Raw genomic sequence first — 24,018 nt, forward strand, 5'->3', positions numbered from 1 at the left:
CCTTGATATTGTCATTTCGAATTTATTGTCTTTGTGGATGGTGAATAATAACGATGCTGAACCACTATCAGATTCATTATTGCCTGATTGGTTTTATTGGGCTTCCAATAAATCTGGTTGACCATTAATTGTTTCTAGTAGCTAGTGGATTTCACTCCTCAATTCTTCCATTTTACTAGTTACATGTAATTTTTGTCATCTTGCATGCATTTTCTTAAAGAGTAATGCTTAATAGTACGGAAATATACAAAACGGGAATCGACGAATTAGTTTACGGATTTGTTTTAACCACAACCGACTCATGTATTCAAATAAGTTGGAGTAGTATATTATTATTTTTTATTAAAAATTAATATGAACAACCAGCTGTGTATTGTGGAAAGTGGGACTATTATATTAACTTTACTAGTATTATTTAAGAAAAACTATAGCTACGCCTATTCGTTAAATTTGAATAAGTATGGTATAGCTAGAAGAGCAATGTTATATCTCTAGAAAAAAAAAAACAAGAATTTTTCAAGAATAAAGAGCAATCAATCACAATGCACTATTTGCCACAATTCAAGGAGGTGTGGCTGAAAAATAGGAAGTAGAAAAATAAATCATGCAATTAAAACTTGCCACATGTGTCTTGAAAAATTCTTGATGCTATTTTTCTAGATAAATAGCATTTTCCTAGCTAGAATAGTTAGGGTGTGTTTGGATCACCAAAGAAAGTGAAAGGAAAGATTGTAAGAGGAAAGATTGTTAAAGGAAAGAAAGTACGAGGAAAGTGAATGGAAAGTGAGATGATTTGTTAGGTTGTTTGATTATAGTGAAAGTGAATAGAAAGTGGAAGGAAAGAATAAACTATATTTTGTAAATGACATTTATACCCTTTTATAAAAATGATATATACACACATGTATTATACAATTTTAATTTAATATAACAAATTATTTTAATAACATATGTACCAATAACAAATTATTTCACAGTTTTTAGTCCCTGTAACATTTTCCATCAGTATTTTTAGTCCCTATAAATTTTTCCATCAGCACTTTTAGTCTCTGTCCAAAATTTCCATCAACAGTTTTGGTCCCTAAAATGCTTAAGGAAAATGTTACAAGGACTAAAAAGTGTGATTTTATTTTGTAGGGACTTAAAACAAAACTGTGAATATTTATAGAGACTAAAAACTTAATTAACCCTTAATTAAATAATATAATATTTTTATTAATATACCTATTAGATAAATAAATGAATATATTAATAAATAATAAATATATCTTGACAGACAGTAGAAATAAATATATAATACATGTTTTTGATTTGCCATTTTTTTTTAGGTACGGTCATATTCAATAAAAAATAGAAAATGGCAAGGCAATTAGTCTTTCAGCCTTCTCCGTGCCCTTTCCATCCTATATAGAGCAGAAACAAGTTTGTACGTGGACCCCACCAAAAACAATCTTTCCTTGCTACAGTAATAATTGATCCAAACCATGAAATCACAAATTTCAAAAAACTTTCTGTCTTCATACCTATCTTTCCCTCTACTTTCTTTGGTTCCAAACATACCCTTAGTGTAGATCGTAAATAAAACATCGGATAAATTCTCAAGAAAGAGAATTGAGTCATTAATGGACACACGTAAATGCCAAATCTTTTATTGTCATAGGACATTATTATAGGGCATATCACTCACGTCATTCCACACTATTATTCCTTTGTTGCACATAATCCTAAATACATATTGTAACCAATTCCTATAATTATATTGCCATGATTCCCAAATAAATGCAAAGATATTTACATATTTACATATTCCAACACACCCACCCTATTGTAGTCAAATGTGACGTTGATGAATGTTTATATTATCCTAAAAAATCATCAAAGAGTTGTTGGAGAAGTCCTTTAGTGAAGATGTTATCAATATTCTAATGTGAAGGAACATGTAAGACCCATACTTTTCCACGAGCATTTTTCCTGTATAAAATGTTTATCCATCTTGATGTGCTTAGTGCGTTGATGTTGAATCAAATTGCCGGAAAGATACACACCTCACTCACGTTATCACAATAGATTAATGTAGCATTCTTTGACATGACAATTAAACATCAAACAAATTTTTTAAGCCAACACGGTTTGGAAAATATATTTGCGACTCCACAATAGTCAACTTAGTTATTGGATTGAGACAAGGTAGGTTGTCTTAGAAGACTAAGATATCAAATTTTCCTTTATATTCAATATCCGGACATATCTATCTCAATTTCATTGGTATATGTAGTGAGTTTATCAATAGAGGAGGGATAAAGATGTAAATCGAAAGTAAGAGTAGCATTGATGTATCATATGATTTGCTTCAAAGTAGTCATATGTCGTGTCTTCGGATCATGCATAAAAAGACACATTTGTTGAACGACCTATGAGATACTTGGTCTTGTAAATGTCAAGTATTGTAAGGCTTTGACAATAGTGCAATATTCAATTGGGTCATGATATGGATTACTTGAAGCACCGCTGAGTTTAACTCGTGTGTCAACCGATGTAGAAGATGGTTTGTAGGAAGACATATGTTCCCGCTCATTGATTTCTTCGAAATACTTCTTTTTGTAAAATAATAAGACCTTATTAATGTCGTGTAATAGATATACCCATAAAATATTTCAAGGGATCCAAATTCTTCATAGCAAATTTGGAGTACAATTTAGGCATGAAGCATGATGGGTTGGTGGAGAGCATCAAAAGACAAAACAAGAATAATTTCACCCACATAGCGAAGATTGTAAGATGTGTTATCATTGCGGTGATAAGTAAATAATAATTTCAGCCCCTATGAGTGAAATCTAATGGAGAGACAAAATAAATGAAACACCGGTACTAAGCACGGTGCTTGTTTGAGTACAAAGAGTGACTTCTTTAGAAATCATATGTAATCAAAGTATTGGGATTGCAAAAACTAGGATGTTGGTGCATGTACACAGTTTCATCAAGATTCTCATGCAAAAATGCATTTTTGACATCTAGTTTATGAAAACACTATGATTTAGATAGTAGCTAGTTTGACTATCAGACTAAAAGTTTCACCATAATCTATACCAGTTTGTTGACCGGCACCACCACCTACTACTTGAGCTTTATAACACTTAAAAGATCAATCAAATTTTTTCTTATGCCTAAAAATCCACAAACTTTAAATAATGTTAGCATGGGACAGAAGGAGCACCAAGTCTTGTGCCTTATTTCCAATAAGAGCATCATATTTGTCTTGAAGGATCATTTTCCAACTATGATCATTTTATGTATTAAGGTGGTACGAAAATGATCATTGTAGGGCATGATGTCAAAATGAAGGTGGTAGGGAGGCATGAGCAAGAAGAGTTCAGATAATGTTGTTTATGGTGCAAAATTTTCTTTCGCCTTTTCTATTTTGAGATGTATGAGGAAAGGAAAATCTGATGGTCAATCCATTAAGTTCACAAAACTTATGAAAAGGTGCATTGTCGCACTCTTTTTCATTGTCACATTGAAAGTATTTAATTTCTCTTTTAAATTGTGTTTTAACGTGAGTAGGGAATCGGAGAAAATGGAATGCACTTGAGGTTGATTTGCAAGGGGAAAAGACCATAAAAAATCTGTACCAAGAAATAAAAGATAATAAAGATGTCTACTTGAACTTAGAATAAGTAAGGTCCAAAGATCACTATGCACAATATAAAAAAAAAACAATAAAGTAGAAGATAAATATTCATAAAACGACATTATTATTCAAGAATGGATAGAAGGAATTGTTCTGAAACTTGTTACAAATAATACAATTGTTTCAATGAAGAGAATACAAAATATGAGCTCGAGGATATCCTAAACAATTTTGTCATAATCCATTGAATAAAGTGGCAAAGGTGGATGGTGATGGGGCTGTAGTTTAACTGAATCATAACCGAATAACCGATATCTATTTTTTTTAATGTTAATAACCGATATCTATAATTATTCATTTTAGAGGCGATTTCTATAATTATGTTGCCATATTTTTTTTTTGTTTTATGAAGTTAATCTAACTCAATGAATTGAACCACATACTTAAAAAAAAAAAAAAACACATTCTAATATCCTAATCCAACATCATCAAACCAATTCAAGTGGGTTGCCATGACTCTTAGATAATTGCATATTAAAGATTTATTTTTTTTCTCATGTGGGGTTGGTTCATGATTTGTAAACGGAACTAATAATCCTACGTTTAAATGGACCTACAATACGTCAATACTATATATCCAGCTCTATTTTTTTTTTTTGGATAAATATCCAACTCAAAATTTGACTTATTAAATTATACATATTTTTTGATTTCGTGAGCTCAATAAACACGTCTCTAAGATTTAGATGCAATGATGTGAGAGGTTTGATAATAATTTCAATAAATAAAGGTGCTTGTTTACATCTTCTGTAAATCAAAACAAATAAAAGAAAAGCTAGTCCTTGTCTTTTCTATCAAAAAAAAAAAATCTGTTCAAGTTTCCATAAAATTATGCTCTCAAGCAACATTACCGTCGCATTGGTCCGAGTGAAATTAGACTCAAATTTTTTTAAAAAAATCTATGCTTGTTGGATTCAATTAAGAGGAGAGACCCGCTAAAGACGACGCAGTCAAGTTTTCAAACATGGATTAACCATTTACAAAATTGATAGATTGTTATAAAAAATATTATAGTTTGTGCTCAATGCCCGGTGTATATAAACTTAATGCAAAAATACAACCCCAAAAATAAAAGGAAAATAAAGCAAAACAGGGACATATATGGAATTGACAACTTTAATATGAAACAACAAACATAAAGGATTGAATGAAGCATTTGATCCAATCCAAAGTCACAATTCCTTGACAATAAAATGAAAAATGAAAATTACAAAATGATTCACCATAAACATTCACATTTTCACATGCATCAAACTAAGCAAAGCAAATTCAATTACAGATATATAAAAGAATAAGAGATTTGTATGTAACAATTTTTTAGTATATGCAAACTATTACACATATACAGCATATTTATGATCTTGATCAACAAACTTTCAAGCCTTTGGTGGTTCTACTTGTTCAACTGCAGCCGGCTCAACCGGTTTTTCCTCCTGTTTCTCCGCGGGAGGAGGAGCCGGCTCAGCTGCATCCTTTTCTTCAACCTTTTCTGCAGAAGATTCAATTTTCTCACTTGTTTCTTCCTTTTTCTCTTCTTCAACAACTATTTCCCTCTCTTTAACACCACTTGTTTCATCTTCTGTTTTTGTTTCTGTAGTAGCAGGTGCTTCTTCAACTTTTTCTTCTGTGACTATGAAAGTTGATACCTTCTCAAAAACAAAGAAAACTGGACCTGAAACTAAGGCTGGTCCAAACTTGGATGATGCTTCAGATACTGCTTTTGATCCAGGAAAATCTGAAATATATATAATCACTTGTATCAATATATTTTTCTTCAAAAATAAACAAATAAGGTTGCCGGAAAACTATAAATACTTTACCAATTTTAACAAGTTCTTCTATGAATTTGTGAGCTTCTGTTGAGTTCTTCTTTAGACCTGCTACATCACGTTCTTTGACCAAACTCTGTAAAGGTGATATTGAAAATTTTCCATCAATATTGGTGTCTTTTTCTCTTCTTATTTTTTATATTTTGACACATACATATATACATGTATAAGTAAAAATATCATGTATGTGGCCCAAATTTTAACCAGATACATGTATCTAGTCTAAATGAATCTGATTTAAATTTGAACCATATACATATATTTTTTGCTTTTATATTTTGTTACGGAGGGAACATACAAAAATATAGATCATGTATATGTGTATGTATATAGATATGTATACTTAATTATATAAGTATATTCTTACCTTGATTTCAGTTGAAGATGCTTCATATACAGCAAGTACTTTTGTTTGAAGTTCAGTTTTCTTTTCCTCAAACTCTTTATTGATTCCCTCCTAAACAAAATACCGAACCACATCAAATATATGAACTATTTGTCAAAAAAAAAAAAAATCAAATATATGAACTACTTTTTCATTTTCAACGTATATAAAAAAACATAAGACAAAAAAAAAGAAAAAACACTCAATTTGTACATGAAAGTTTAAAATTTAAGAAAACAAACCTTTGACTCATCAAAGGTCTTGGAAACCTCAGCAGCAGCTGTTTTCTTAGTACTATTCTTCTCAAAAACCTTCTTGATCTTGGGAAGAACCTTTGTTGTCCAGTAACCCATCTTTTGCTTCCAAATGTTTTTTCTCTGTGGTCCTTAACCTTGAGTTCTTATAACTATCAAAGTCGAACTCAACTCAAGCCACTTGTCTCTCCAAAATAAGCACCACAGACATACATATACATATAAATAAAAAGTTTTTATAACATTGTAGGAACCATTCCAGCACACACACCATGCATAATTCCAAATGTACAACCAAATAAGCCTCTAAATTCCAACCAAATTACATGCATGACCTTTCATGACAGCCAATCAGCCTGCTGTGTTGGTGAAATTACTTCACTGCCCTCTCTTGTCACCCCCCATGCAAGTACTATGACATGTCAAAGTAAGACTTGGGTTCCAAGACATGCAATCCTAGTTGTTTGATTTAACCATAAATCGTTGATTTGACCTAAATTTCTAAAGGTTGAGATTATTCTGTATTTGCGCAAACATGCACTCTGAACCGTTTAATTTTGATTGAACTACTCATATACGGGCTTAACAAAACGGATTCAAAAAATACATGATCCAAATCGAACGAATAAGACTAACAACAATTTAACAAATATTCGATCAAACTTTATTTATGAGATGGTTAATAAACTGCAGATAAGACCATTTAAGAGGACCTGAGTTTAAATTTCACTAAAACAATATTCGATCAAACTTTATTTATTTATTTATGTCATGGTGAAATGTCATATTATTATAACCCGTTTTCTTAAAATTGGGGGATCAAAAGACAAAAAATACAAGGACAAAATTGCAAATTCACACAACTTTATTTTAATAGGGTTAGGTGTGTTGGTGGTAATTATGTGGGGATCTATAAGGATATAAAAGGAACAAAACTTTTGTGGGGGAAATGACAGTTGGCAATGGGCTTATTCCATAGGTGGCAATATCATACGTGGGTCCTTTACATTTTGTATTTTTATGTTATACGTAATGTATATTATTTCAATTTTTATTGAATTCAATTCAATGCCTTTCTTTGATGTTGATCTCTGTAACTCATGTAAGTTGGCTAAATCAATTATACATGTTTTTGTGGGTTGTTCAGGACAAAAATGCGTTTATGTTCACTCTGGCTTCTCAATTGAAACTTGGCACATGGCTTAGCTGGTTATGTCATCAATCCCTCAAAGACTTTGATTATGTTCAAACTTCAAACTGTTCCAACGTGTCATTTTGAAATATTTTCTTATTAAGAATGTTTTTTTTTTATTTACACAAACTCAATAGAATTCGGTAGCCATCTCATATATGTAATGAAAAAGCGTCCTCGTGAGCTCAATTGGTATGAACACTGCATAATATATGCAAGGTTCGGGGTTCAAACTCTGACCACCACAAAAGAAAAAAACGATGAGAAAAGCATTTTCTAACATGATTGAATCAAATCAATCAATCATTCATGGTCAAATGATCTAAAATGAATTAGAAATATATTTTAATATTATATAATTTGTTAAGTAAATGTTTAATATAAAAATTAAAACTATAAAATGAAGATAAATTATTTATTTGAGACAAGTGGAAGCATAAAGAAAACTACAAAGATAAGAAAATATTTAATCTATCTTTAACTAGTAAGAAGTAGCACATTTTATAGAGACCGGAGCTTAATGGTAAAAATTAGCTTTTGTGAAGAGATGTTAGACCATGTCCTCACTTTTACAACTTGATGATTTTGATTACTAATGATAAGGATTAAAAAAATTCTTGTAAAAATTACATACTATGATTGTTATAAAAGTTCTAAGATTTTAGTAAATGTGGTCTAGTTTAGTAAAACAAAATGTAAATATAGCTTGGTTTACTGGCAAGACTTAAAACTCGTAAATGACCCTAAAGTTTAGGGATAACAGTCTTGTGTATATTGATATTTTCTCGTATTTGTTGTAGTTGAAGATCATTTGCTCAAAACTAGACACCTTGTATTTCAACAACTATCTATTTTTAACTCAAACCAAAACGGCTAAAAGTGAACTATGAACTGTCTAATTTTGATTGGACGATTCACAAGCCGCAAATGCACATCAAAGCATGGTAGTGTTTCACATAGAAGCCAAAATATTTGGCCTTGACCACGTTTAGAATTTACTGTTGAATAGGTTCTTTTGACAATTACTAATCATCTCTGAAAAAATTGTTCAAAACTGAAAATAATTCAATTCAAAGTAAAAAGCACACATGATTCAACTCTTAAATTAGTATCGCTTTTATTGTAAGAAAATATAGAGGACCATTTTAAATACAGTTTACTATATTTTGAACATTGTCAAACTTCAGCAGTAAAGTGATGATGATGAGAACCAAAAATGCAATGGATGAACTATACAAGTCACAATGTGAACCATTAAGTCACTGGAATATTGTGACTGCAAAATGAGTCATTTGCAATTTCTTTTGTCATTACTAGGCTGTCTATGAATGACATACTCCCTTCCATTTCAAATTCCAAATATAAGCAATAAAAATGTAATTCGCCATTCTTCAAATATAGCGTAAGTAATTTAATTTTCTTTGTGCAACCAAAAAAATAATTGTAATATCTAAAATACCTTTCTTAGAAACTTGTTTAATAAAAGAATAAAAGAGGGAGTAATAAGTAATTATTAAATAGAATCAACTTAATCGAAAGATATTTTTTGTTGCTTATATTCGAAATTAGAGGGAGTAATTAGGAGCGACAGCCAAAATTCGATCATTTATGGACACCGATGTGGAGTGCTCTCCACCCGCAGCTTCTGCTGCTGCTTGCCTACCATCATCTACCACTATCAAATGTCCCTCTCTTTGAACTAAGATCTACAGGAAATGATTGATACAGTTAACATGATTGCCAATAATATTGTAAATCCTTTTAAGGATGTAAAAATAAGTAAGTATATACCTCTATAATTGCTTTAATTTCGCTAACTTCTTGCGCTGCATCCTCTGTAGACCTGTATTTATTTTTCTCATTTTGCAGTTCTACATACCACTTAATCAAATCTCGTTGCTTCATCCCAGACAAACCAGTTCCTGCAACACAATGCCACAGAAAATTCACCTTTCAATATGTGATCACATTGGACACTTGGTAGTATCCCTGACAAAATATTCATATAAATAAATCTTATGTACATCAGAGACAACATCAGAGACAGCGGTATTCAAGCTTCAGAGCCTGAACAGTATGGAATTAATTTTTACAATGTACAATAATTTAATTATGAAGTATAATATAACAAATGATCATATATATTACCTTCTTGCACCTCAGTCTCTTCGTTCTGTCTAAGGTGCTCCACATTCTCTTCGTGCTGTCTAAGGCGCACCACAAGGGCCCTAGTAATCCTCTGAAATTTTTCATAGCTTATAGAAATTTTCTTCCCTTGGGGGTAAGATCCATCATCTGCTGGACTTTCTGCAAGGTAATTATACTAATAAATAATTAAATTTATCAAATATATGATTTTAAAGTAGAGTTTCCCACTTTATCACCAGCATCTCTTATTATCATTTTGATCGCCATTACCTGCGGCGTCCTCCGTGTTTGGTTCTTGAAACTCAGACAGATCAATCTCACTAGACTCCACTCTGCAGGACAAAAAGTAAGATGTGCAGTTTTTGCCAAAAGCCAGATTCCAAATTAAAATTGAAAGAAGTAAAAAAGATATGTCCTACCTTATTATGGATGTTTTAAGCATTTGTTCTGCTAAATGAACATGATGAAGTTGTACCTGTTACAAATCTTCTTTAGACTAGGGAAGGAAAATATATAACTAATGCATACTGACCAGCCTCTAAAAACTTTAAACACCTGATTTTCCAAATATATCCGTGCAGTGGCCTCCGACAGCCTGATTAATGCCTCCAACTGCCTAACGGTCATACGATATGTATCACTCCTACGGAGAGAAACATAAGAATTCACAAGTCGATTTCTGGCAGCTGATGTGAGCTGCATGAATCAAGCTAAGTAAGAGATAAGCACGAAGGCAAAATAATCCAAAACAAAAGACGAAAAAATCAAACCGTTGGGTTGAGAGTTTTTGCATAGGCAATGTAATGCTTTAGTTCTGCTGTGGTGAATGCAGGATCAAGAGCATCATCGCGCTTTTGATGAACTTTCACGATATGTTGAGCTATGTTAGCATCTATTGTTTCATCCGGGTCATCAACCATTACGTATACAAGATCAAACCTAGAAAGTATAGCTGGTGGAAGAGACACATTGTACTAAAATATGGAAAGGGCCAAAACTAATTAGGCCAAGTTATATTCGATAGCAAAGTGATCAATAGCCGGATTATCAGAGCATATTACCTTCAGTGATTTAGACTTATCATATCTTCCCCCAGAAGGATTAGCAGCGGCAAGAATGGAAGTACGGGCATTAAGTGTTGCTTGTATTCCTGCTTTTGTGATACTAATAGTCTGCTGCTCCATGGCTTCATGAATTGCAACCTTCAGTCCAATCAAATATGAGATACTTGACAGTCCATTACCATGAGTTGCAACCCAAAGAAAGATACGCCTCTTACCTGATCTTTGGTGTCCATCTTGTCAAATTCATCAATGCAGCATATGCCATTGTCAGCAAGCATCAAAGCGCCAGCCTGAAAACAAGCTCTTACATAAGGCCTAAACATATATAACGCCTGAACTTATTAACCCACTCCTTTTGAATTCTTTTTTGCCTCTAAGTCATGTATCGCAAATAATTTTTATGCTACTCTCTATACTGGTTGCTAGATGTAAAATACTAATTACAACATGCAATGGAGTAAATTCAACCAAAGAAGTTCTAATCCAGTTATTATGTTTTATTAAGTAATTCAAATGAACAGTTGTATTAGCTTTCTTCAAGTAGAAAATGTTATACAATTAACATTTTAAATTTGCTAAAACAAAGAGTAAAACACAAACGAAAGGAAACAATTGAAATTGTAAGAACTTGGTATCTATTTCGTCGGGCAGCCCCATCCAACTACAAATTTTAATACTTCCAAAAGAGCAACTGATGATTTTTACCTCGATACAAAACTCCCCAGTTTCTGGTTCCTTAGCAACAGTTGCAGTCAAGCCGGCAGCAGATGATGATTTCCCAGATGTATAAACAGATCTTGGAACGATGCTTGAAGTATACCTGAAACGGTAAACAAGCATAAATAAGCGATTCAAATTGGATAGACTAACCAGTATCAAGTAACCAAAAAAATAAAATAAAAAGGGAAGTACTTGAGAAATTGAGATTTTGCACAGCTGGGATCTCCTACAATACAGACATTTATGTCCCCTCTGAGGTTGATGCCTTCATGAGTAAGTTTGTGGACACCACCCACAAGCATAAGGAGGATTGCCCGCTTGATTTCTCGATGACCAAAAATCGTTGGTGCAACACTGTCAACAAGTTTGCAGAAGAAATCGGGAGTGTTCCTCATTCGTTCAACTTCATCTAGTTCCTGTGCCTATCAAATCAAACATCCAAATATAGAGGGTTAATTATTTTCTTCAGAAACGCGGCAGATATTTGACCCAAAAAAACTTGTGTATAGTGCATGTGTTAGGGAAAAATGATCAGGTTAAGGTATGCAACAAATGCTGAACAAGAAAAGCAAATGAACAAGAAATATCTATTAGTATTACATATAAAACATTGATTTGATAAATATTGGGGAAAAGTAGGCCGAATAGTGAGCAACCTAAAATTTGTAACTGATTAAGGCAAGGGAAAGTAGCTAATGATGCTAATTAATATGAACATTCAACGAAGTTCATAGTCATAATAAAGGCAACACCAGTTATTAGTCACAAAAGCTGAAAATGTGAAATCAAAATCAGGTGCTCTCATAATAATGCATAAAGATGGAGAGCATCATGAACTAACAGTAAATTGATGATCATCTTCATCTGAATCCTTGTTTCTATTCCTGATATCTGTTTCTCTTCTACCATCACAAATCTGAAACAAACCGTTAATAAAACACATCTCTCACAAAATTAATACCGCATGACGTGAGCATATACCAATAACAATCCACAAAGAACCAACCTGAACAGAGTTCGCAATAAAAGCTAGGTGATAGGAAAGATCTCTGACTCCCAAAGCCTTAAGGCCCCTCACACCTTCATTACCAGATGTTGAACCCTTGCGTTGAGAGGCTTCCCGACGGCATTCTGCCCTCTGTCCAGGGGACGCCAATGACAATATATCAGGTATAACAACTACAGTGCCCGTAAAAATCGCCCTACAAGAAGACAGATTGCGTTTGATTATTTATAAATGAACACTTGAATTTCACTATGATTTGATCAGTTTAAGCAGACTAGGGGCAAGGTAAATCTCACGTGTCACCAGCCCTGGCATGTTCGACAATCTCATGACGAAGAATAACATCCAATGACCTTGGCAACGAGCCTGCAGGTATCTCTTTGGATGTCTCCTGCATTCTGACCTTTTGCCAGTCAGTAAATTTGCTCTCTTCGCGCAATAGTGCCCATTTTGTTCGATTGTTACAGGTTGCATTTGGACAGGTATTTGGCTGCAGTGGCATAATATCACAACCACAATAATAAAATCAAAATATATACCAAATGATAAATAATATAGTATTAATAAATAGATATAACAAGAACTAAAATAATATTAATAGTATCAAAATTTGGCATGACAAGTGGCTCCCGGACCAAACAAAATTCAAAGTTCATGGCCTGGTGCAAAATCTCCCCTCAACAGCCACTGTTAGTGATCTTATTGATTTAGATACAAAGAAATGGAAGAGAGACCTCATTGCTTCATGTTTTAACCAGTTTGCGGCTTCCCAGATCACAAAAATCCAACTATCCTTTAGACTCTCAGATGACAGAATCATTTGGCATTGGGAGAAAGATGGAATTTACTCTGTGAAGTCAGCCTACCACCTACTGACCGAGGAGAATGTGAGACAGGTTCTAAGCTCATCTTCTTTGTTGAATAGCAAACTCTGGAAAGCAATATGGAAATCCCCGGTACCCAACAAAATCCGAAACTTCCTATGGAGACTAGTCAAGAATATTCTGCCTGTTTGTGTCAACTTATGGAAAAAAGGAATCAATTTGGACTTGAAATGCCCAATTTGTCGCCTACATGATGAAGATGCTGAGCACCTATTCATGCAATGTCATTCAACAAAAGCGACATGGTTTTGCAGTTCTATGGGAATTCACATACCCCCATCTATGAACCTTGGTGATTGGTTGTTACATTGGCTATCATGTGGTAATGTCTTTGCCTCACAATGCTTCTGCTCATTGCTTTGGAAAGTTTGGGATGCTAGGAATAAACTTATTTTTGAGGATCAGAAGTTCATACCAGCAATTATTGCCAACAATGCTACAAAACTCATTTGTGACTTCAATGAAGCTAATTGCAAACCTGCCCCTCAAATTGTTCCAATTCCATGTGCTGCGAACTGGTTTCCTCCTCAAAATAACTGGGCAAAATTGAATGTAGATGCAGGTTGCTTTAATGATGGCGTTACGGGTTGGGGACTAGTAACAAGAGATCATACGGGTGCTGTCAGTCTGGCTGCGTGCAAAAGAGAAGAAGTGGATTTGAGTCCTATGTTGACAGAGGCACTTGGTTTGAGATGGTGTCTCTCAGTTGCAAAAGACTTGCGTTTAAACAAGGTGGTGGTCGAGCCCGATGCTGCTACTGTTGTGGATTGTATCAATGGCAAGGCTATAATGGCTGCAATTGATCCAATTATCGAAGATTGTTGTTCTATAATTCTATTTTAAATTTGTTTGAGTATATTAAGGTTACTGCTATTAGTAGAAATCAAAACTCTGTTGCTCATGAGTTAGTTCAAATGTCCAAGGTAGTTGGCTCTAAAAATTGGGTGGGGAATGTCCCACCCCAAATTTCTCACTTGCTCTGTAATGATTCTGTTTCTGTTGTTTTCCAATGAAAGTATTTGCACTTCAAAAAAATAAACATATTAATGGTCTGTTAATCACCTCAGTATACTTAAACTGTTGTTCAACATTCTTTATTATCCCACCACATTCTAGGCATTTGAAAGTTCCTTGGAGAAGCTCGGGTCGAACCTCGCTTGTCCTTGTTACAACTCCTGTCACAGATACAAGCCTTCCAATCTCTGATGTAGTCAATTCTCTTAACCTGCATATGTATAAGTTCCAAGGTGAACAACACACCCCATAGCACCAACACTTCAAATTAAAGGCATATCTGGTGTCCGAAACATATCGGTATCTGACACTAACACGACACCCTAGATGCGGTTACATTAAATTCAATTATTTCATTGTATGAAATTATTACCGATGTAGCAGTATTGTCAGTGCTTCATAACCCAACACACACTCAAACATATCCACACTTAAATTGAGGACTCACTCCTAAAAGCACAATCAGTGAAACTAATTTTAATGCCGAATTGAAACTCTCCATGTTTAATTATAATTAAATCAAACTAAAATTAATAATTAATTGAGAACGAAACCTGAAATGGAAACACAAATACCGTTTCACAATTGGAATGTTGTAGAATGCAATGTTAATGTCCTTGTTAGGGCTATCCTCAGATAATTTGTTGGTTTTCTTCACATCCATAACAAACCTCTTACAAGCATTTTGCAAATAAGGTTCAAACCTATATATAATCATCAACACAAAAAAAACAATTATCAGTTCCAGTTACCTCCCAAAATAGCAAGCCACTTTAGGTTTTCAAGATTTTCCTCTAAAACAAAAATTGAAAAGTTAACCTCAAATATTCATCTGAGATTGCTTTCTGTAAAACATCATTGTGTTTCATGACATGTTCGAAATCGATGAACATGGTATTTGACTCATTGCTTATCATCACTTCTACCTCTTCTTCATAACATAGCTCATTTTGTTGCCTGAACCTGAAGCTGGTGATTCAACTCAAACAAATACAATTATTCAGATTTTATTTATTTATTTATCGATTGTTGAAAAGCACAACATGGCATGACAAAAAAAATCTAGTTTTTTTTTTATTGTTCTTAAGAGTCTTGCGGAAAAAGTCGAATGCAGAATGACAGGTTTGAACTTGCGCTCCTACATATCAGATGTCTCTGCAACTTTTTTTCGTTTGAACATTAGTATTTTTTTATAATCAGTCTATTTTATTCAATTCCACTTCATTCCAATCATCATTATAAAAAATCTCTTAAACAAAGTTTATGAAGAAGGAGATAACCTTTTGAGAAAATCTAAGAATCTGTTCTCAACAAGCGTAACGGCTTCCTTATCCACCAAGTAACCGCCGTATGCTTCCATATTTGCTTGATTTCTCTTCTGATTCTGAAAACCCTAACGTCGCATCACTTCAGAATTAGTAGTTTTGGGATTTGGCGCGAAAACCAACGATTGTGTGGGCCTTTGACCAGGCCTCACCCTCACGTCAATGACTCTCTTATCAAAGTTTGTCTATAAGAAATTTTAGATTGAGACAAAAAAAATTAATTTACTTCAGCCACAACAAATATATATTTTTGATAAATTAAATAAAAAAAATCTATCCATCATTACTCAATATGTTTAATCAAAATAGTCCTCGTGAGCTTAGCTCAGTTGGTTGGACAATGCATAAAAATATGCAAGGTCCGGGGTTTCCGGGGTTCAAACCCCGGCCACTACCAAAAAAGTCATACACCCGGCCACTACCAAAAAAGTCATACACACACTTTTTAAACGATAAAGGAAAAAAAATCATACACACACACACACAGATATATATATATATATATATATATATATATATATATATATGCATATTGTGTTTGTTACGTTTTTTGTTTAAATTTATTCTTATTTATTTGTTACATATGTCATTTGTATTAAAAATTGAGGGTATTTTTGGTTTATACATAGTATAGATTAGCGCAATAAAAAGAGCATACAAACGAGCACAAAGTACCTGTCTGAAACACTACTATACATAAAATAAAAGGGATACAAGACTTGGGGGAGACTTCTTATCTTTCAATTAAACTGTTCTAGATGCAATTTTATCTTTTGTATAATATTATTTAATTCTTTAATTAATTTTTTTTTTGTCAAATTCCTCTATAATGTCAACAATTTCACTATAAGAGGAAAAACCGAAGTCAAATCTTTATTTATTTATTTCTTTATGCTAACCTCTAGTTTGCGGGGAAGAAAGCCTTGATAATTTAGAGTTCGATTGTAAGGTAAACATGAATTGATCAAGAATTGTTTCATCCAAGAATCAAACTTTATTTGGAGGTTGGAATATTTCATGATAGAAAAAGAGGAAAGACAAATACGTTAATACCCTTCTTAACGCTAGTCAATACAAAGTAAATCTTACAACAACAAAAATACAGTATAAATTAAATCTGGACATGTCTCGTTTCTTGAGGTCAAGACCATAGCCCTTTCATTAAGGGCTATTTAATTGTGGGCTTAACTCATCCTTACAAAACTAGCTTTGTATGGTGAGGAGAGTGCCTCTCTGTAAACTTTTATAAAGAGTGCTATCTTTCCATTGTGAAATTTAGGTTTTTCCCGATGCACCTCCTTACACTCAGCATTATTGCGTTTAGTACGTGGATACATAGGTGACCCAAATCAATAAGCTTTGATACCACCCCACAAACCACCAGCCTTATAAGGTGGCCCGAATCAATAAACTTTAATACCATGTTGAAATTTGGGTCTATCACAACCCCCACAAACCACCCGCTTTGTAAGGTGAGGAGTGCTTCTATTTATAAATTATTAGTAAGAGTCATATCCCTCCTATGTGGGACATGGGTTTTTTTCCGATACACACCCTCACGCCTAACACTTTTGGGATTAGTGTGTGAATAGGTAGGTGTTTCGAATCGATAGAGTTTAATATCATGTTGTAATTGTATAATGGTTGTGTGTCTAATGTGACCATACAATTTCAGTGGTTGCCCATGACCAATTAATTAATAGAGTACTACTCCAAAATAGGGTTAAAAGTTAGAATATAGGTACTTCATTTCCATCAAATAGAGAAATGATATTTGAACAACTATTTTTTGACAACTTTCTCTCACACTTAGTCTTAGAGAGCACCTGTGTTTAGTCAAGAATTACATCTCCATCTACATGTTATGATATGACACTACAATGATCTTATACAAAAAATACAAAAATCGTACTATATTTTCAAGAAATTTTTTAAAGCTAATAATTTAAACAAACAATACCTCTGTCTCATAGATCTCATCTGTGGATATTAAACCTAAGCATTGTCCGTCCTCCCTTCCAGAAAAATATTACAAAAACCATACAAGGGAATCGGAAGCCAGTTGTTGATTTGTCGATTTGTCATGGTTGCTGCACACTCCTTGGTGGTACGGTGTGGCAGAATTTTGAATCCTTGTATCCATGTAAGTTATAGCTGTACACTTTTTTTGAATGGTTTTATACATCTTAAGGAATCCCATATTAGGACAACGGCATGCTTAATCAAAAATTGTTGAGATCTCGATTTTGGTTCAAGCATAAACATTTTCCTACTCTCTTTGCGAGTCTTATAAAGATTGTTTCATTTGTCTTTGGTAATAGCTCCATTTCCACATCAGGAGATGGTTGCACAGCCACTTCAATTATTGGTTCAATTTCCATTATAGTCGACTGACCATATATTAGATAGACAGCCGTCTCCTTAATTGTCAATCCATGCCCAAAAGCAACAAAAATCTCAACATTGTCACCAACTCCTAAATTTGATGCTACACCTTGCCAATCTTCATCATTAAACGACATTATTGTGTCTCGCTTGTAAATTTGGATCGTGAATTTTGTGTGATTAATGATCAAGACACTAGTGAGACATTCATTTACCATGTTTTCAAGTGTTGATGAATAAACAATACATAAAGCTATTCCCTTCATTCCAGAAACACTATCCTCAGGCACCTGAAAATATACTGAAGGTCCTACACATGTATAGGCCAACCAAGAAGGATAATTGTCACCTGGAAGGAAAGAATCAATAGAATCATTGGTTCTCAATTCCTGCATCAAGAACATATGCTTAGTTATTTATGTAATTACGCCATTCAAATGGATATTTTGTGCCATTTATAGTGTCATTACAAATTCCCTAATAAGGGTATCGGTTGAAAGAAAACAGCAAAAAGTTTTGTAACACACCCATCAATGGTAGAAGTTTAGAACAGATTTTTTTCTTTTCTTTTATAATAGCTGTGAAACTCTTACTAAAAGAAAATGCGCAAAATTGATATGCCATATACATCTTTCAAGTTGTAATGGCCTAATGGTCATCTCTTCACTATTATACTGCTCACTGTCTGACCATAGCATTTATAACAGTTTGTCCGATATACCATAGCCATAGCACCTAAAATTGATATGACATATACATCTTTCAAGTTGTAATGGCCTAATGGTCATCTCTTCACTATTATACTCCTCACTGTCTGACCATAGCATTTATAACAGTTTGTCCGATATACCATAGCCATAGCACCTAAAATTGATATGCCATATACATCTTTCAAGTTGTAATGGCCTAATGGTTATCTCTTCACTATTATACTCCTCACTGTCTGACCATAGCATTTATAACAGTTTGTCCGATATATACTTAAATACATTCATATCTTCAAGAAACTTTTACCATAGAAGGCAAAAAAGAAAATGCAAATAGAAATTCATTCCATGTTCTATTAATTCAAAAAATAAATCAGTTACGGCGAGAGGATAGAGAAGGAACCTGTGATAAGCTTTTGCCAAGAGTATTTATAACTGTGTGGTAACTTCCCATTCCAATCAAAAGTGACTTCAAAGAAAGAACAGAGAGTTGTGATGTATGTGATGTTTCCAGTTCAGTAAAATTTGCATCATATAGATCATCAATAAATCTTCTTAATTCCCGGGTTAGTTGAATCTTTGAGTGGCATTGTACCTGAAAACTTCTAAGTTCGGAAAGGTTGTTAAGCTTGGGCAACAGACAGCTCAAACCCAGATTATTATTATTCTCTACATCCAAGGAAACATGAGACAACGGCATGCCCCTAAAAGGGGGAATGCGTGGTAAGGAAGTCATTGTAGGAGACATCCAAAACCGAATGAGAGATGGAAAAATATCATGTGATAATCCTTCATAACCACATAGGGATATATATCCAATGCTTTTCAATCTTAGTATTGAATAGGGAACTTCTTTTATAGATGTATCTGTTGCAATCAGTGATGTCAAGGATTCCATTTGCACAATATCTTCTTCCAATTTGTCAATCTTTGAACAGCCGGAAAGGATGAGAGTTCTCAAAGATTTCAATTGATAGATCTCTCTTGGGAGATTTTCAAGACTTGTACAGTCCTTCAAATTTATGAGAAGAACATTCTTGAGATCTCCAATGGACTGATGTACGTTGGATAAACTTTGACAATCCTTCATAATGAGCTTTTCTAGATTTGGTAATTTTGAAAAGTCAGGGGTGCTTCTCAAGTACTTGGAGTGACTGAGATTGAGAATTTTTAGCTTCTCCATTAACTACAGGAAGATAATTGTTTAAAGGAAAAATTAGAGAGGAAAATGGAAAGGTGGCAGCATACATTGCTATACAAATAGATTTATACCATGGCTTCCTTCCAAACTTGTCTAACATTGCTATATTTTAGCTCAAAAGCAACTAGATTTTCCTGATAAAAGTCGTCAGGTATACATTTGAAAGAAAATCGTTGCCAATCAACCCAATGCAGGTGGTTGGAAATATCCCCAAAATCTCCAATGAGGTCAACACGGTCAAGTTGTAAAAGTCTCAGTTTATTCATTTCCTGGAAAGCATTAGTACTGAAGCTAACTCTGCTTGTTCTTTGCAAGTTCACAATCAATCCCTCGACAGTATTTGTACCCTGTATGTGAAGACAAAAAGCTAATGAAAGTAAGGAGAAATGTTTCTTCCATTAGCTTGCTAGAAAGTGATGATATATATAGAGTGCAGAGGTGCAGCTCAAGTACACTTGTAATGAGAATGCAAAGATAAAGAAAGGCAATTTTCAGCCAATAGATACGAAGAGAAAAACAATTCACAAACACGATATTTTGATCTTAATAAGAATACAGGGGATGATCAAAAGTTTTGAATTGTATGTGAAGAAAGTTCTTACAGTATTTTTTGCCAAAACATGAGATACATCCTCGTGGAACAACAATCGACTACGCTTTCCAGGCTCTTTTGGTGAACTTTGGCGGACAATTTCTCTTCCCATGTCCCGTATCAAATCATGCATTTGAAGCTTGTTATTCTTTTCAACTTTTAAGAGGCTCCGTTCTATGAGGACAGATATTCCAATATTAGCATAAAGTCCACTTCCATTTAATATCTCTGTAACATAGGCTCTATCCTTGCCAATAAAGAAAAAACATACGTCAAGAAATATATCCTTATTTAAATCATCCTCTAAACCGTTGTAGCTTATACTCAGTTTCTGATGCACTTGATCATTGGGAATTCTCTTTAATTTTGAGAGAACACTTTCCCATTCTGGTTTTGTCCTTCCATATAAGTAAGATCCAATGACTTCAAGAGCCAGTGGCAATCCTCCACAATAAGCAACTACCTTCTTTGAGAGTTGACTAAAATCTTTCGTCGGGCATGCTTCTCGAAATGTATGCCAACTGAAAAGCTCAAGGGAGTCGTCTTTGTTCATTTCCTCGGTTTTACAGAGATGGTCAACTTCAAGTAAATTAATAAGGTGTACATCTCTGGTTGTAACAATTATTACACTTCCTGTACCAAACCATGCACGACTTCCACATAGGGCTTTTAATTTCTGAAACGAGGTTACATCATCAAGTACAATGAATACCTTTTTCCCTCTAAGTCTTGTCTCCAACTTATTTGTTCCCAACCCAATGCTATCTATCTTCTCCTTTGTTTTCAGGGCATCTGAAAGAATTTTTTTTTGTAAATGAATAACCCCTCTATAATAATCATTTTCACAAGCTTCTCTAATATTTTCAACAAAACTTCTATGCACAAACTTGCGATGTATTCGATTGTAGATGGATTTGGCCGTGGTTGTTTTACCCTATCCACCCATTCCCCAAATCCCTATCATACAAACATTGCTTGATTGTTTTTCAATAAACTCGACCACTTTTTGCACACGAGGTTCCAACCCAACTGGGAGCTCGGTAATAGACAGAAATGAACTGTCTAGTTTTGTGAAAACGTCACCAACAATTTGCTTCACTAGTTCACCTTCATTCCTTAGATAATTATAAAACACAAAACAAGACAACACATAGAATGAGAATAAATTACAAACAAAAAAAAAACACTATAAGGCTCTATTTGGCCAGATCAAATCACTAGCTTATAGCGGATAAGTTATAGCGCATGAACTTGTATGCTCAAAGTAGGGCCATTCTCTAATGAGTTTATAGCGTTTCTTCACAAGATTATAGCTAATTTTGACATGCTACTTTAAGTGACATTTGAACTTATAGCTTACAGTATCAAATGGTGATTTAATGGAGACTAAGAAAAGAGACTCTATTTACTGATAACCAATTTGGTTTTATGCTTGGGAGGTCAACTATGGAAGCGTGATCTACGTACTTCGACGTGTGATGGAACGATATTGGATGGATAGAAAAGACTTGCACTTAGTTTTCATTGATTTCGAGAAGACATATGATAAAGTGGCTAGAGAGATTTTGTGGAAAGCCATAAGAAGAAAAAGATTAAGATTGTTTATATTAGAGCTATCAATGATATGTATGAGGGCGCTTCAACTAGTGCGAGGACATGGGATGGGGCCACCAACGATTTCCCATAATAATACGATTGCACCATAGGTCAACCCTAAGCCCTCTATCTTTTTACTTTAGTTTTGGATGTACTTAAATAACATATTCAAGAGTTGGCACCAAGATGTATGTTTTTTGCAGATGATGTAGTCATGCTTGGAGAGTCGAGGGACTAATTCAATGGGAGGTTGGAGACTTGAAGACAAGACTTAGATGTGTATGGCTTTTGTTTGAGTAGAAGCAAGACAAAGTATATGGAATGTAATTTTAGCTAAAGGCGGATTATTTCTACCTTTGAGGTGTAAGTTGGAGATTATATCATACCACAAGTTACATGGTTTAAATATCTTCAATCCATAGTACAAATCAACGGAGAAATAGAAGCATATGTAAATGGAGAAGAGTCTACGGTGTTTTATGTGAAACGAAAATACCGCTCAAATTAACCGAAAATTTTATTGAACAATTGTAAAACAGCCGATGTTGTATGGAACAGAGTGTTGAGTGGTTAAGAGTTCAAAAGATAGACGTTGACTTAAAAGTTCAAAATATTTGCAGAACCATTTAACAAAAACTTCAGAGGGCTAAAATATATTTATAAAGGATTAAAAACTTATTAAAAAAATAGGCAATAAATAAATTATTGGGGAAAGTATTGATATACCTGCAATTGTTGACATCCCAACCAGATAAATTTGCAGCTAGGGTAAGTGCATTCCTCCACCCGGACACCACATGATCCTTCCTTAGCTTAAATTCTGGTAATCCTGAGATTCTCCTTTTTGCAGTTGATCGCAAAGCTTTACCAAAAGCACCTTTCTGATTACGGACAACTGATGGGTCAACGTTGTAAAATACAGGCAAAATTACCTGACCAAAAGATTTGTGACATTCCACTATTTGTACTAATTCATCAAGACACCAACTAGATTCGGTGTAGCTTTTGGAGAAAACAACGATTGCTATTTGAGAAACTTCTACTGCTTTTAATAGTTGTGGTCCTAGCTCTCTTCCATTTCTAAGCTTTTCGTTGTCGAGAAAAGTGTTGATTCCGGCGTTTGAAAGAGCTGCGTAGAGATGAGATACGATGTTCTTGCGCGTGTCTTGGCCTCTGAAATTGATGAACACGTCGTGTATCCATCGAGGATTGGATGAGGAAGAAGAAGAAGCCATTCATATGATTTGGTATGATTTGGTTTCAACAGTTACTACAAGACAAAGTAGAAATGAAAGAATAAGAGAAGCGCGTTGGCTAGCTTCTCGCTTAAATTATGTTATTTTCACTGTCTTTTGCCTACTTGTCAATTTGAAATGATATATTATAACGGCTATAAAAAAACAGAATTATATATATATATATATACAAGCGAAAACCGTTTTTCCGTTTTTTTAATGTGTTTACGTTTGAAAATTATGAACGATGTTTTTTTATGAAATTTTGATTTTAATTAAAATTAAAAACATTTGGTTTCAAGCTATAACAAACCAAATAATATAATAATAAAAATAATCTAAATTCTTTTTTTTAATGACACCAACAACAATCTTTATTATAAAATTATAAAAAATTTGTTTAACGATATAATTGGGATAATGAAAAAGTTAGTATAAATATATTCATCTAGTTTGTTACACTTTTTAAATGATAATGGAAAAAAACCAGATATATATATATATATATATATATATATATATATATATATATATTCATATATCGTGTTTGTTAAATTTTTTTAATATTTAAATTTATTCTTATATATTTGTTACGTGTGCTATTTGCATTGAAAATTGAAGTCATTTTTGAAATGAAAAATCCAGCCCAAAAGAGCTGAAAGAGGTGGTTTTCTTTATATATAGTATAGATTATTATTATTATTATTATTATTATTATTATTATTATTATTATTATTATTATTATTATTATTATTATTATTATTATTATTATTATTATTAATACTACTACTAC

General features: G+C 33.6%; 3 protein-coding genes and 1 pseudogene across 4 annotated transcripts; all 4 read right to left on the bottom strand.

Moving 5' to 3' along the window:
• Positions 1-4,768: 4,768 nt before the first annotated feature.
• PCAP1 (plasma-membrane associated cation-binding protein 1) lies at positions 4,769-6,367 on the bottom strand. The gene is made up of 4 exons (XM_085743819.1): positions 6,145-6,367; positions 5,885-5,974; positions 5,509-5,593; positions 4,769-5,423 (listed from the first exon to the last, which is right to left on the bottom strand). The coding sequence occupies exons 1-4, from the start codon at positions 6,253-6,255 to the stop codon at positions 5,065-5,067; spliced, it is 645 nt and encodes a 214-aa protein (XP_085599945.1). The 5' UTR covers positions 6,256-6,367; the 3' UTR covers positions 4,769-5,064.
• A 2,073-nt stretch (positions 6,368-8,440) lies between these two features.
• Positions 8,441-15,603, bottom strand: LOC146945484 (DNA replication licensing factor MCM6-like). Of its 2 annotated transcripts, XM_085743817.1 has the most exons (18): positions 15,465-15,603; positions 15,004-15,153; positions 14,760-14,888; positions 14,233-14,395; positions 12,583-12,776; positions 12,287-12,482; positions 12,122-12,196; positions 11,473-11,702; positions 11,266-11,380; positions 10,776-10,850; positions 10,558-10,698; positions 10,267-10,470; positions 10,052-10,192; positions 9,916-9,971; positions 9,767-9,828; positions 9,497-9,655; positions 9,140-9,270; positions 8,441-9,054 (listed from the first exon to the last, which is right to left on the bottom strand). In XM_085743817.1, exons 1-18 carry the CDS (start codon positions 15,542-15,544, stop codon positions 8,914-8,916), a joined length of 2,442 nt encoding a protein of 813 aa, XP_085599943.1. In that variant the 5' UTR covers positions 15,545-15,603; the 3' UTR covers positions 8,441-8,913. The 2 variants fall into 2 exon arrangements, with proteins under 2 accessions (XP_085599943.1, XP_085599944.1); XM_085743818.1 differs by lacking the exons at positions 14,760-14,888; positions 15,004-15,153; positions 15,465-15,603 and adding an exon at positions 14,558-14,631.
• Positions 15,604-17,731: 2,128 nt separating this feature from the next.
• LOC146945485 (uncharacterized) lies at positions 17,732-23,269 on the bottom strand. The gene is made up of 5 exons (XM_085743816.1): positions 22,717-23,269; positions 20,405-21,509; positions 19,874-20,149; positions 19,005-19,787; positions 17,732-18,283 (listed from the first exon to the last, which is right to left on the bottom strand). Exons 2-5 carry the CDS (start codon positions 20,945-20,947, stop codon positions 17,732-17,734), a joined length of 2,154 nt encoding a protein of 717 aa, XP_085599942.1. The 5' UTR covers positions 20,948-21,509; positions 22,717-23,269.
• Positions 21,329-23,225, bottom strand: LOC146945486 (TMV resistance protein N pseudogene; annotated as a pseudogene).
• Positions 23,270-24,018: the final 749 nt, after the last annotated feature.

The sequence above is a fragment of the Medicago sativa genome, chromosome 2 (genome assembly GCF_051527215.1).
Source record: "Medicago sativa cultivar Bolivia chromosome 2, Bolivia_mono, whole genome shotgun sequence".
NCBI lineage: Eukaryota > Viridiplantae > Streptophyta > Magnoliopsida > Fabales > Fabaceae > Medicago > Medicago sativa.